Below are 13,439 nucleotides of genomic sequence, written 5' to 3'. Positions count from 1 at the left end.
AGCTTTATGTAAAATCAAGCTGATTGTTGGACGCTTCTATTGGCCACCCAATTCCATTATGACAGTTCTAGAGTCATTGAAAGAAAGTCTATGTTCTGTGGTGTGGAAATACCCAGATCATGCTTTATTAGCAGCGGCGACTTCAACATTTCTAGTATAGACTGGGACAACTATGGATACATTGCAGGGCAGTCTTGTGAAGTACTTTTGGACATAGTTTCCAAAAACTGCCTTGAACAGGTAGTTGGACAACCTGCACACAGTGGAATTATACCTTTAGCTACAAACAGGCCAGACCTTATCAACTGTGTCCGTATAGAGATGGGGATTAGTGATCACAATGTCAGCATAGTGAGGATAGTTACTAAAGGTAATAAATCCACTAGGAAGACTAGGAGAGTATTTTAGGTATAAAGAGCAGATAAGTAGTTGTTATCATCTCACTTAGACAAAGAGTGGACATCATTTAGTTCCAGTAAGGGCAAAGTTCAGATGGATTGTAAATCATGCTCAGGAGAAGTGTGTGCAGAGTAAGTGGATTAAGGAATGGAAAATACCCATCGTGGTTTAATAACTGAGTTCAGTAAATTTTGGGGAAGCAAAGACTGTTGCACTCTCAGTTCAAAACATTAGGCAAAAGTTAGTAGACATTGGTGGGACTGTAAAAAGATCGAAGTGTGAAACACACAACTACTGCAACCATCATACTGTGGTAAAAAATCTGCCAAGAATCTGAGAAAATGTTGATCCCACGTAAAATTGCTAAGTAGGTCAAAGGGTTCTTTCTAGTCACTCGTTGGCCAGTCTGGTGTGGCAGTAGAAGACAGCAAAAAGAGTGCGAAAATTTTGAATTCCATGTTTAAAAACTCGTTCATGCAGGAGGGTCATACAAACATACTGTCATTTGATTGGCGTGCAGTCTCCCATATGGAGGACAGAAATAGGCATCCCTGGAATAGAGAAGCAACTGAAAGAGTTGAAAACAAGTAAGTCACCAGGTCCAGATGGAATACCAGTTCAGTTTTGACACAGAATACTCTACGGCATTAGCCCTTACTTAACTTGAATTTATCACAAATTTCTGGCCCAGGCGAAGGAAGCATGAGGTACAACACTTGTGAGATCTTTTTATAAACTTGTTTGATTTGCTCTTCCCAGCTGAGTTAGTCATCAATATGTGTTGCTAAGCCTGTGGCACATTTATTATTTACATTCGGGGCACTCCTAATAAAAGCTTTCAGCTTTTGTCTGTCTTACAAAAACGTTTATTGGCTGCAAACCAGTGTAATGCAGTGTCAAGAGTTTCTTGTGTAATCTATAAAGGGCTGACATGTCATAAGGTGAAGTAAGGAAGGTTGTTCAATCAGCAAAGCAGATTACACACTGTAATAAGCAATGGGGCAAGTCATTGATAAGCACATTGAAAAGGAGGGGACGAGGGCAGAACCCTATTGAACACTTGTACCAGTTTCTGATATAGGGGAATGTCTATTTCTAGTTAAGATAAATTGTCTTCTGTTATTCAGATAGGAAGAAATTATTGCTAATGTAGATTTGTGGACACCATAATATTCCACATTCGTTAGCAATATTTTAAAAGGAATGCCGTCGAATGCATTACTTATATCACATAGCACAATCTTATTATTTTCGAAAGCTTTTAAGTCAGATGAACAGTTTCCAGAGCAGCTGCAGTGTTACTTTTACCTGGCCAAAATCCATACTGATGGTTGTAAAGGAGATCATGCTTTTCAAAATAATTGCTTTGAATGCACATGAGTGATTGAAATATTTTTGAGAATATTGGCACAGTAGATTTGGTTGGTAGTTCAGGGGCAATTGTTTATCACCCTTTTAGAATATGGGGATAACTTTTGAGATTTTGGGTGAATCTCAAAAAACTCCTTAGTTTATTAAAAATAAAACTTATGGCTTACTTATCATGTGAAGCAAATTCCTCGCAGATGTGTGTGTGGCTTTAATTTTGTCTCGGAATTCTCTGATTGATGTGACAAAGTAGTCATTCAATTCTCCTGGATCAGGCAGAACTTTAATATACTTGTCTGGAAGAATTCTCTTATCTAATAATTTCCCACACAGCCTTACACTTATTTGGAGCATCTTGTATGCACCTTTCACATGCTGGGTCTTTTGGCTTGTATGAGCTTAGCTTTGTAATACTTTTTACTTCTGAGGTAAACGTTTCTAAACCAAACCCCCTGCTCAGCCCTTTCAGTTATCCTCATTTTTGTGTGTTCAACAAAGTATGATGATGCTTTCTCTAATTTCTGTCAGTTCTTTTGTATACCAGTTAATTTTTGCATTTTTACATTTACTTGAGGAGCCAATTTTTATTAATGGAGAACACGAAAGCTACATATCCACATATTTTTTTAAAGTAATCAAAATTTATTTCAACTCCAGTTTTTTTCAGTTTGACACTCTACCATCTAGTGAGCAAGATGTATGAGACAGGCGAAATACCCTCAGACTTCAAGAAGAATATAATAATTCCAATCCCAAATGAAGCAGGTATTGACAGGTGTGAAAATTACCAAACTATCAGTTTAATAAGCCATGGCTGCAAAATACTAACAAGAATTCTTTACAGACGAATGGAAAAACTGGTAGAAGCCTACCTCGGGGAAGATCAGTTTGGATTACGTAGAAATATTGGAACACATGAGGCAATACTGACCTTATGACTTATCTTGGAAAATAGATTAAGGAAAGGCAAACCTACGTTTCTAGCATTTGTAGACTTAGAGAAAGCTTTTGACAATATTGACTGGAGTACTCTCTTTCAAATTCTGAAGGTGGCAGGGGTAAAATACAGGGAGCGAAAGGCTATTTACAATTTGTACAGAAAGCAGATGGCAGTTACAAGAGTCGAGGGGCACAAAAGGGAAGCAGTGGTTGGGAAGGGAGTGAGACAGGGTTGTAGCCTATCCCCGATGTTATTCAATTTGTATATTGAGCAAGCAGTAAAGGAAACAAAAGAAAAATTCGGAGTTGGAATTAAAATCCATGGAGAAGAAATAAAAACTTTGAGGTTCGCTGATGTACAGCATAGGACCTCGAAGAACAGCTGAACGGAATGGACAGTGTCTTGAAAGAAGGATATAAGATAAACATCAACAAAAGCAAAATGAGAATAATGGAATGTAGTCGAATTAAATCAGGCGATGCTGCGGGAATTAGATTAGGAAATGGGACGCTTAAAGTAGTAAATGAGTTTTGCTGTTTGGGGAGCAAAATAACTGATGATGGTCGAAGAAGAGAGGATATAAAATGTAGACTGACAATGGCAAGGAAAGCGTTTCTGAAGAAGAGAAATTTGTTAACATCGAGTATAGATTTAAGTGTCACGAAGTATTTACTAAAAGTATTCGTATCGAGTGTAGCCGTGTATGGAAGTGAAACGTGGACGATAAATAGTTTGGACAAGAAGAGAATAGAAGCTTTTGAAATGTGGTGCTACAGAAGAATGCTGAAGATTAGATGGGTAGATCATATAACTAATGAGAAGGTATTGAATATAATTGGGGAGAAGAGGAGCTTCCGGCACAACTTGACTAGAAGAAGGGATCGGTTGGTAGGACATGTTCTGAGGCATCAAGGGATCACCAATTTAGTATTGGAGGGCAGCGTGTAGGGTAAAAATCGTAGAGGGAGACCAAGAGAGGAATACACCAAACAGATTCAGAAGGATGTAGGTTGCAGTAGGTACTGGGAGATGAAGAACCTTGCACAGGATACAGTAGCATGGAGAGCTGCATCAAACCAGTCTCTGGACTGAAGACCACAAAAACAAAAACAACAACTCATATGCAGAGTTCCAATTTGTGTTCTTGAACTTGTCAATCAATAACATAATGTGCTCCTTTCTCTGACCTCTTACCCATAGCACATGAAATTCATTTGAATAAGTTGGTTACAATAAATTGTTAAAAACAGTGGAACATGATCTGCAACTTTTCCATCACCCACCATATTTGTGAATTGTTGATAATATTGTCTAGACCGGCATCAATGAGTAGGACACTTGGCATGCAGAGTAAGTTTAAAGACCTCAAAATGTTAAAAACATTCTGGAGTCTTGTATTGAATCTCGCATTTCAGTATTAAAATCTCGATGGATAACAACCTTTGCTTTAAACTTAAAAAGTATGTTAAGCACTATTTCAAACTTTTCAAAAAATACATTTATATCAGCATGTGGAGACCAGTACAGGCTAACAATTGTATTTTCTTCAGTCAGTCTTGTACTACTAAATGCAGCATTTATTTATGAATAGTGTGGTGTAATCTATAATTATTTAAATTTTAGACCATGCTTGATGTAAATTCCTGGACATTATGCCTGCTTCAGCATATCATTGTGGAAGAAAACTGTCAACTTGATTTTCTGTTGCCAGTTTTCTAATACAAACATAACGTCTACATCTTTAGTGCTAAAAGAGTGTTCCAATTCTGTTTATTTCTTATACAACAGAAATTGACTTGCACCAGAGCAAATATTTTACAACAGTTTTCATTCGCAAGTTAGCACTCAACTGCATGTGGTATATCCAAGGTACACACACACTGTAATTGTTTAAGTTGGAACTGCTGGAATATTTACTGGCTAAAGAAAAGTGTTTTCGTCATCACTCTTCATCTTGTAGATACCACTCCTGACAGTGTTTCATCATGTCGCAAACTAGATTCTATACACACATCACTTTTGCCTTTGAAAGGTATAACTTGCTTAATACCTCGCTAAATGTTTGATTTCAAGTGATCTGTATATGAGATCTTATGACTCTCTAAGGCCTTTCGCAATCTGTTGATGTGTAAACCATGTGTAGTGTCACTGCAAGGCACCACACTTGCTAGGTTGTAGGCTTCAAATCTGCCGCGGTCTGTCAGTACACATCGGACCCGCGAGTCGCCACTGTCGACGCTAGCAGAGTACGCGAAAGAACTAGCCCCCCCCTTCTAACAGCCGTGTACCACAAGTCTCTAGAGGAACGGAAGGTTCCAAATGATTGGAAAAGAGCACAGGTAGTCTCAGTCTTCAAGAATGGTCGTCGATCAGATGGGCAAAATTATAGATCTATATCTCTGATGTCGATCTGTTGTAGAATTTTAGAACATGTTTTTTGCTCGCGTATCATGTCGTTTTTGGAAACCCAGAATCTACTATGTAGGAATCAACATGGATTCCGGAAACAGCGATCGTGTGAGACCCAACTCGCTTTATTTGTTCATGAGACCCAGAAAATATTAGATACAGGCTCCGAGGTAGATGCTATTTTTCTTGACTTCCGGAAGGCGTTCGATACAGTTCCGTACTGTCGCCTGATAAACAAAGTAAGAGCCTACGGAATATCAGACCAGCTGTGTGGCTGGATTGAAGAGTTTTTAGCAAACAGAAGACAGCATGTTGTTATCAATGGAGAGACGTCTACAGACGTTAAAGTAACCTCTGGCTTGCCACAGGGGAGTGTTATGGGAGCATTGCTTTTCACAATCGTATATAAATGACCTAGTAGATAGTGTCGGAAGTTCCATGCGGCTTTTCGCGGATGATGCTGTAGTATACAGAGAAGTTGCAGCATTAGAAAATTGTAGCGAAATGCAGGAAGATCTGCAGCAGATAGGCACTTGGTGCAGGGAGTGGCAACTGACCCTTAACATAGACAAATGTAATGTATTGCGAATACATAGAAAGAAGGATCCTTTATTGTATGATTATATGATAGCGGAACAAACACTGGTAGCAGTTACTTCTTGAAAAAATCTGGTAGTATGCGTACGGAATGATTTGAAGTGGAATGATCATATAAAATTAATTGTTGGTAAGGCGGGTACCACGTTGAGATTCATTGAGAGAGTCCTTAGAAAATGTAGTCCATCAACAAAGGAGGTGGCTTGCAAAACACTGGTTCGACCTATACTGGAGTATTGCTCATCAGTGTGGGATCCGTACCAGATCGGGTTGATGGAGGAGATAGAGAAGATTCAAAGAAGAGCGGCGCGTTTCGTCACAGGGTTATTTGGTAACCGTGATAGCGTTACGGAGATGTTCAGCAAACTCAAGTGGCGGACTCTGCAAGAGAGGCGCTCTGCATCGCGGTGTAGCTTGCTCACCAGGTTTCGAGAGGGTGCGTTTTTGGATGAGGTATCGAATATATTGCTTCCCCCTACTTATACCTCCCGAGGAGATCACGAATGTAAAATTAGAGAGATTCGAGCGCGCACCGAGGCTTTCAGACAGTCGTTCTTCCCGCGAACTATACGCGACTGGAACAGAAAAGGGAGGTAGTGACAGTGGCACGTAAAGTGCCCTCCGCCACACACCGTTGGGTGGCTTGCGGAGTATAAATGTAGATGTAGATGTAGCAGACCGAGTGCCGTCACTTGGCTGGTCTTACGAGACAAGCTTGTGCACTGCCCAGTTCTACAGCTGGCTTTAATAGGAATGGTTCACTTGTTATAGCTTCAGAGATCTCATTTGCAGAGACACTAGTTAACACAGCCTTCAGTTAAGTCAGTAGCTACGACCTAGCCAGGCGCCATATACAGTTTATGCATTGACAATTGAACTATATGTGTGAAGCAATCAGGATTGTAAAGAAGTATTCGCAGTTCAGTCTATAACTGTACTTGTAAATATTATTGTACAAAGTCAAGATCGACGTTCACCGCTGATGCTGAATTAAAGCTAAGTATTTAATTGTATTCCTGTCTACTAACGTTCTAATCACCTAACATGTTCCAGATACATCCCGTCAAGTATAGTTCATTGATCCTTACGTCAGCCTACGTGATCAGTGCGTCCAATTAATGGCCACACCTCGTGACCATACTAAGAGTCAAATTACGTGACTCAGCTGGGTTACCCTTTTTCCACAAGGCTCATAGTTCCTACTCGTACATAACATCATGTGCTATATGAAATCGTTTCCCTAGTGTGCTCACATCAATATAAGTTGCATTTTTACATTCCCAGCATACGTTTTGCACAGCTCTATTTGTTTTTTTGTACTTCCTTATTCACACAGGACCAGTTATGTAGGTCTGATGGTGGGATACAGAAAATATGATCAGTCATATTTCTGAATTCATGCAGCCTCCATTTAAGAGAAAGCATGAAATTTTTTGAATTGTTCTTTCCTGCATCATTTGCCCCCACAAGAAAGCAGAAAAATAGCCGCTGTTTAGTCTTGAAAATTATGTATCTTACTGACTGCAGTTGCTGCCTTGAAATGTGCTCCTGGCTTTACCATGCTGTTGATCTCCTGTCTATATGCTTCACAGTTCAGAAACTGTTCCTCACCCTTGGCTATTGCTGTAAATGTCAATTTTACATGTACTTGTTGCGGGGAGACCATTGTTTTTGGTCTATAATCATGACAGGTATCTTTGGTGCCTTGAATCACATTTTCCACATAATTACTGTAGTCGACAACAGATGATGATGCCTTCAGAAAATTTGTGACTGCTAGTAAATAAATACTGTTCAGTGACGTTACATTGGTTTTGATTCTTGAGTTTCTCCCGGCGTATTTGATAATCAAAATATATACGGGTGTACTGCCGGTCTACAGTGTCCAACGGGCACAATATTTCGGCGATCATACATGTCGTCATCATCAGGCGAACTGACGGACTGAGCTCCTGTGTACATGCCGGCACTGAGATCCGTACGCTATGGCTGCTCAGAGGGAACTGAGTTCGGTCGCGGCGGCTCAGTCCGTCAGTTCACCTGATGATGGCGACATGTATGATAGCCGAAATATTGTGCCCGTTGGACACTGTAGACCGGCAGTACACCCATGGATATTTTGGTTACATTGGTTATTTTTCTGCGGAGAAATATCTTTCTGTCTTGTCTTGTTTGGGCTGTATTTGATCTTGCCATGCAGTTCACAGTTTTTGCACAGTCCATATTAGAAAGTATTTTAAAACCATTATCATTCATTAAATTTTCGTGTATTACATGTTTTCACCATGAGCCACATTTTTGGACAGTGTGCGTATTGCACATCGAATTAAAGCACAGTTAAAGAGCTTTAGAAGGGCACCAGAGTCAACTCAAGAGCATCAATAATTTTGGAATTATACTACGTTTATTTCTCAATATGTTAAAGTCTGGCATATTTTTCTGTTTTTGAGCCCTAAAACAGAAGAAATTAGTACAATAAAAAGCTGTTTATAAAAGGTGAGACATCTAGAATACTGAAGTCCACAAATTTACTAAATTTGGTTGACTTGATACGATATGGACTTACTTGGAATCTCTGCTGGTGAATATCTCTCCATTACTAAGAAGAATTTATTCTACAAAATAGAGGGAAGTTGGAAAAATATGTTGAATATATACATAATTACTAGCTTCAGTGAGATGCATAGACCATAATTTCCACTAATATTGGCAGGAAATGTACTGAAATATAAAGCTTGTGATACTCTTAGACTATTATGTAAATACAGAAAAAGTTTAGAAGTATCTGTAATGAAACATCTACAATTTAACATTTATGCTTCTTGAGTGCGTAAGACAGTCAATGGAAAGAACTGGTTCAAAAACAAGAACTGACATTAATCTAGTATAGCTATCGTACACTGTGTGATCAAAAGTATCTGGCCACACCCAAAAACATACATTTTTCATTATTATGCATTGTGCAACTACCTACTGCTAGATACTCTATATCAGTGACCTCAGTAGTCATTAGACATCGTGAGAGAGCGGAATGGGGTGCTCTGCGGAACTCACGGACTTTGAAAGTGGTCAGCTGATTGGGTGTCACTTGTGTCATACATCTGTACGTGAGATTTCCACACTCCTAAACATCCCTAGGTCCACTGTTTCCTATATGATAGTGAAGTGGAAATGTGAAGGGACACGTACAGCATAAAAGTGTACAGGTCGATCTAGTCTGTTGACTGAGAGAGACTGCCGACAGTTGAAGAGGGTCGTAATGTGTAATAGGCAGACATCTATCCAGACCATCACATAGGAGTTCCAGACTACACCAGGATCCACTGAAAGTACTATTATAGTTAGGTGGGAGGTGAGAAAACTTGGATTTCGTGGTTGAGCAGCTGCTCATAAGCCACACATCACGCCGGTAAATGCTAAACGATGCCTCACTTGGTGTAAGGAGCGTAAACATTGGACGATTGAACAGTGGAAAAACATTGTATGGAGTGATAAATCACAGTACACAATGTGGCAGTGCGATGGCAGGTTGTGGGCATGGTAAATGCCCGGTGAACGTCACCTGCCAGCATGTATAGTGCCAACAGTAAAATTCGGAGGTGGTGATGTTATGGTGTGGTCGTGTTTTTCATGGAGGGGGCTTGCACCCCTTGTTGTTTTGCGTGGTACTGTCGCAGCAGAGGCCTACATTGAGGTTTTAAGCACCTTCTTGCTTCCCACTGTTGAAGAGCAATTCAGGGATGGTGACTGCATCTTTCAACACTATCGAACACCTGTTCATAATACGCGGCCTGTGGCAGAGTGGTTACACAACAACAACATCCCTGTAATGGAGTGGCCTGCACAGATTCCTGACCTGAATCCTATAGAACACCTTTTGGGATGTTTTGGATCGCCGACTTTGTGCCAGACCTCACCGACCAACATCGATACCTCTCCTCATTGCAGCACTCCGTGAAGAATGGGCTGCCATTCCTCAAGAAACCTTCCAGCACCTGATTGAACGTATGGTTGTGTGAGTGGAAGCTATCATCAAGGCTAAGGGTGGGCCAACACCGTATTGAATTCCAGCATTACCGATGAAGGGCGCTACAAACTTAAGTTATTTTCAGCCAGGTGTCCAGGTACTTTAGATCACATAGTCTATGTGGTTTGAACTGAGGATCCCTGTGTACCTGATAAACATTTCCTTGGGCTAAATTTCAGCTGTTTCTTTGGAAACCATAATCTTCTTCCAGGAGAATCTTGTTTGTGAAAACAGTGGACATGTATGATTTGTGAACTTCGGTGTCACCGTTTCCCGTATTGTGCTGTGCAACTCATGATCAAAACTGATTTTGTCTCTCAGGAACAGTATTGCATGGTAAAGATTGGTGTGGTATGGGAAAGGTCTTGACTAGCACTAGATATAAATGCAGTAAAAATTTCATTAAAGTTTATTTCACAGCCCCTCAAACATCAGATTAGGCTGCCTTGATGAGATGTGAATTATTTTGCAATTTTTTGGGGGTATTGTACTAAATTCATGCAAGAAAGCACAGGATTTTAATTATTTTTTTCCTCCTTCCAGATCCAGGCCAAGCATTTACGCAGTCCAGTGATGGAACAAGAGATCCAACTGAAAGTTTTGCACTTGGTAAGTCACATGCTGTATTATTTACTTAAAAATAATTGTTGGTAGAGTCTGCAGTTTACCTGTCCTAATTTCATTTTATGTTAAGTAAATCATCTCCTACACTGTACATTGTGCAGTATTCTGCATTTAAATCGGCTGTGTTGTACGATATTTCTTTTCTCAACAAAATTAATTCAAAACAGCAGTGAAGTTAGTGGCTTGAAATTTTCATTTCACTTTTATATTTTGGATTGTCATAATGCACTTATTTTGGGAGAAATATGTAGTAATGTAACCAACATAGAACACTTTCTAAAACAGAAGGACTGACATTTTTGGCTTCATTTTGTGTATAAGAATACTGCATCAGCTAATATGTCCCCTTTGAAGGAGAAATTGTTTTTATTAACTTACAGATGTAAAACTTAAAATAACCTTGTTGCTTTTGCTTTGTTTGTAATACTGGTTTATCAGTTTATTTTACAGCAGCAGTTCATCATTGTGATATTTTATTGCAACTGTTGTATTTCACTTATTGATATAGTTTTATAATTTATTTCTGTATTCGGTAATTTTGTGTTTACGAGTAGTGAAACCTCTGCTTAACGAATCTGTTAAAATGCTGTGTACGATGATATATATATAATTTTTTTATCATCATAAAATGTCTACTGTTTGTCGTGAAAAATTACAAGATTTATATACTAAAACACTGGTGGCAGGTTGTGTGTGTTTTATGTTGCTGTGTCATAGCTAAGTGTGTTTTTATTTCATAACATCGTGTTATGATCAATAGACATTTCCCACAGTTTTATCTATTTTTGTTCTGTGGATGTCTGGGTTGAGAACTGCTTGCCTCTATTTTGGGAATAAACACAACTGTCTGCCTGGAATGTTCAGAATGTCTTCTGCCAGTGAATAGATGTTGATGCTTTATTCTGTGAAACTTCCTTTAAAGGAGAGTTTATTCATCATAAGTGTATTTTGTGATTGTCTACTTGTCAGATGTGGTATTCTGTAGGATAATTTTATTTTTTATTCACTTATTTCTTTATTTTCATTTTTTGTATGTGTAGTGAAAACTATGTTGATCTCCACATGTAAAATACATTAAATGAAATTGTGTCATTAATAACATACCCCGTTTCGCTCCACAGACGAAGTAATCAGATTTATACTTAAAAGATCAAATGAAAATTGAAGTACGTGTGATAAATAGAGTTCATTTCTGCTAATTGTCACATGTCTAATTGCAGTATGTGTTTGAGCTGTAAGGTAGTGATTACTTTGCTGACACCAAGCTTGCTGCCAGCTTATGCAGTGGTCCTCGTGCCCTGTCAGCTGGTTTTAAAGATATCTTAATACCAGACTGATGAAGGTAAACCAACAATAATTACGTGTATAGAGTTGGGATAGGAAACCACATACATTAAATTGAACATATGCATTATTAATTTGTATTTTCAGTGAAACAAGGAAATAAAACAACCGCGAAGTCATCGTAGTGTACTTGATCTGAGTGGAAGATTTCCTTTGTCAGTCAGTCATGCATGTCCCTGAATGCTGTTGTGTGATACATTAAAAATGCCCATCAGACGGTTGAGTGAGGTGTTGCTGCCTGCAATGAAAGGTGAAGTTTCCTGTTTGTAGTACCAGTGGTGTTCATTGTCACTCAAGACTGCGAGGCTGTTGGGCTTACTTGTCACCATCTTGGTGAGAAGCGTTTCTGCAAAGTATGGCTGTATGCCAGTCATTGAACAACTACCAGTTAACAGTGATGCATGTGACAATCTTTGATAAATGCACAGATCCACAATGACAGAGACCAATAATATTCTTCTTTTACATGCAGCCTTGTTTTAATTTGGTCTCCCCTTTACTATATGTAATGGGACATTAGCTTTTGTCAATTTTGTGCTTTAGTCAGTAATAATATTTCCTACCAGTGAAGGCAAGCTTATACTGTTAGTTCAAAGCTGCAGCCAGTAAAACGTTGGCTGGGTGTGCACTGTACCTCACATCATCTGGCATCCTGATAACTGCTGACACTAAAAGCAGCTGTAAAAGGCTGAGGAGTGCAGCACATGGTGATTGCAAGTTAATCCAAAAGGTTGTTTGGTTCATCAGGTACCAAGGAAAGAGTGCTTGTGGGCAAGTGATGACTTTTAATCACTTTTTGATGTATTGATGAAGAGGGATTTAATGCCTGCCTTGCTGAAAGCTGACCTCACCCTTCAAAGTGGGCATCACAGTATCAGCTAATTATATGTATTTGGAGCTCCTGTTGAATTTGTCTACAATATTGGTAACAGGTTTTTTTAATCTTATAGTGGAAAAGTTTTATATTCCAAAAGGTGAGTTACTAGTAAGTTTTAGTATGTCATTGCCTGTCTGTTGGAAGGAACAGATAACAGTAACTTACATGAATTCAACAATAGCATACTTCTCATTGAACATCTTTATTGGACTCATCTCTTCTGATTTCAGTACAAAAAGTATTTCGCAACTTGTAGTACATCTCCCTTGATAGGAGAAATGAATTGCCTGGTTGGGATAATCTTAACGTGACACAAATTAACTGTACTTGAAACTTAATCTTAATTGTTTAAAATTTAGAAATGTAGTATTCTGTCCTTCGTGATAGTAGTCTGAAAGTGTTTATTTCAAAATGGTTAAAGAAGACTACCTTTAACACGTAGATTGTTAATTTTAATCTGCGATTGATTTTCTGCATGTATATATAGAAAATAAAGAAGAAAATATCCCTGGTTATTTTTGGCAAATCATAAATGAAGATAACTTCATTTGTTGATGTTGTCTGGCCACTTCAATAGTTAATTTCCACCTCTACCTCAAAATGGGGAGGTTAGGAGGTAGCAAGCTTTTTTCACCCTGGTCATCATTTGGAATAGAGAAAGAATATTCATAGATTGTTATAACAGAAGTTAAAAGAGGAGGGAAGATTTTCACTGTTACGGACAGGGTGTTTCAGAAACTTACAAACTTCTTACACCAGAACAAGAAAAAAAATTCATATAAACACATGCCCAAACTCTTACAGAAGAGGCAATGTTTGGAAGAAATGGAATAACAAATTACCGTGACCAACAT

General features: G+C 38.8%; 1 protein-coding gene across 3 annotated transcripts in view; it reads left to right on the top strand.

Moving 5' to 3' along the window:
- Positions 1-13,439, top strand: part of LOC126235712 (protein tramtrack, alpha isoform-like) — a 161,356-nt gene that overhangs the window by 88,112 nt on the left and 59,805 nt on the right. For all 3 annotated transcript variants that reach the window (XM_049944475.1, XM_049944473.1, XM_049944474.1), the window contains exon 4: positions 10,284-10,349. In XM_049944475.1, the coding sequence (XP_049800432.1) occupies positions 10,284-10,349 (66 nt within the window). The remainder of the gene's footprint in view (positions 1-10,283; positions 10,350-13,439) is intronic.

The sequence above is a fragment of the Schistocerca nitens genome, chromosome 2, assembly GCF_023898315.1.
Source record: "Schistocerca nitens isolate TAMUIC-IGC-003100 chromosome 2, iqSchNite1.1, whole genome shotgun sequence".
NCBI classification, from domain to species: domain Eukaryota; kingdom Metazoa; phylum Arthropoda; class Insecta; order Orthoptera; family Acrididae; genus Schistocerca; species Schistocerca nitens.
Note: the sequence above shows the minus strand (reverse complement) of the source record. Positions and strands in the feature narration are given on the sequence as shown.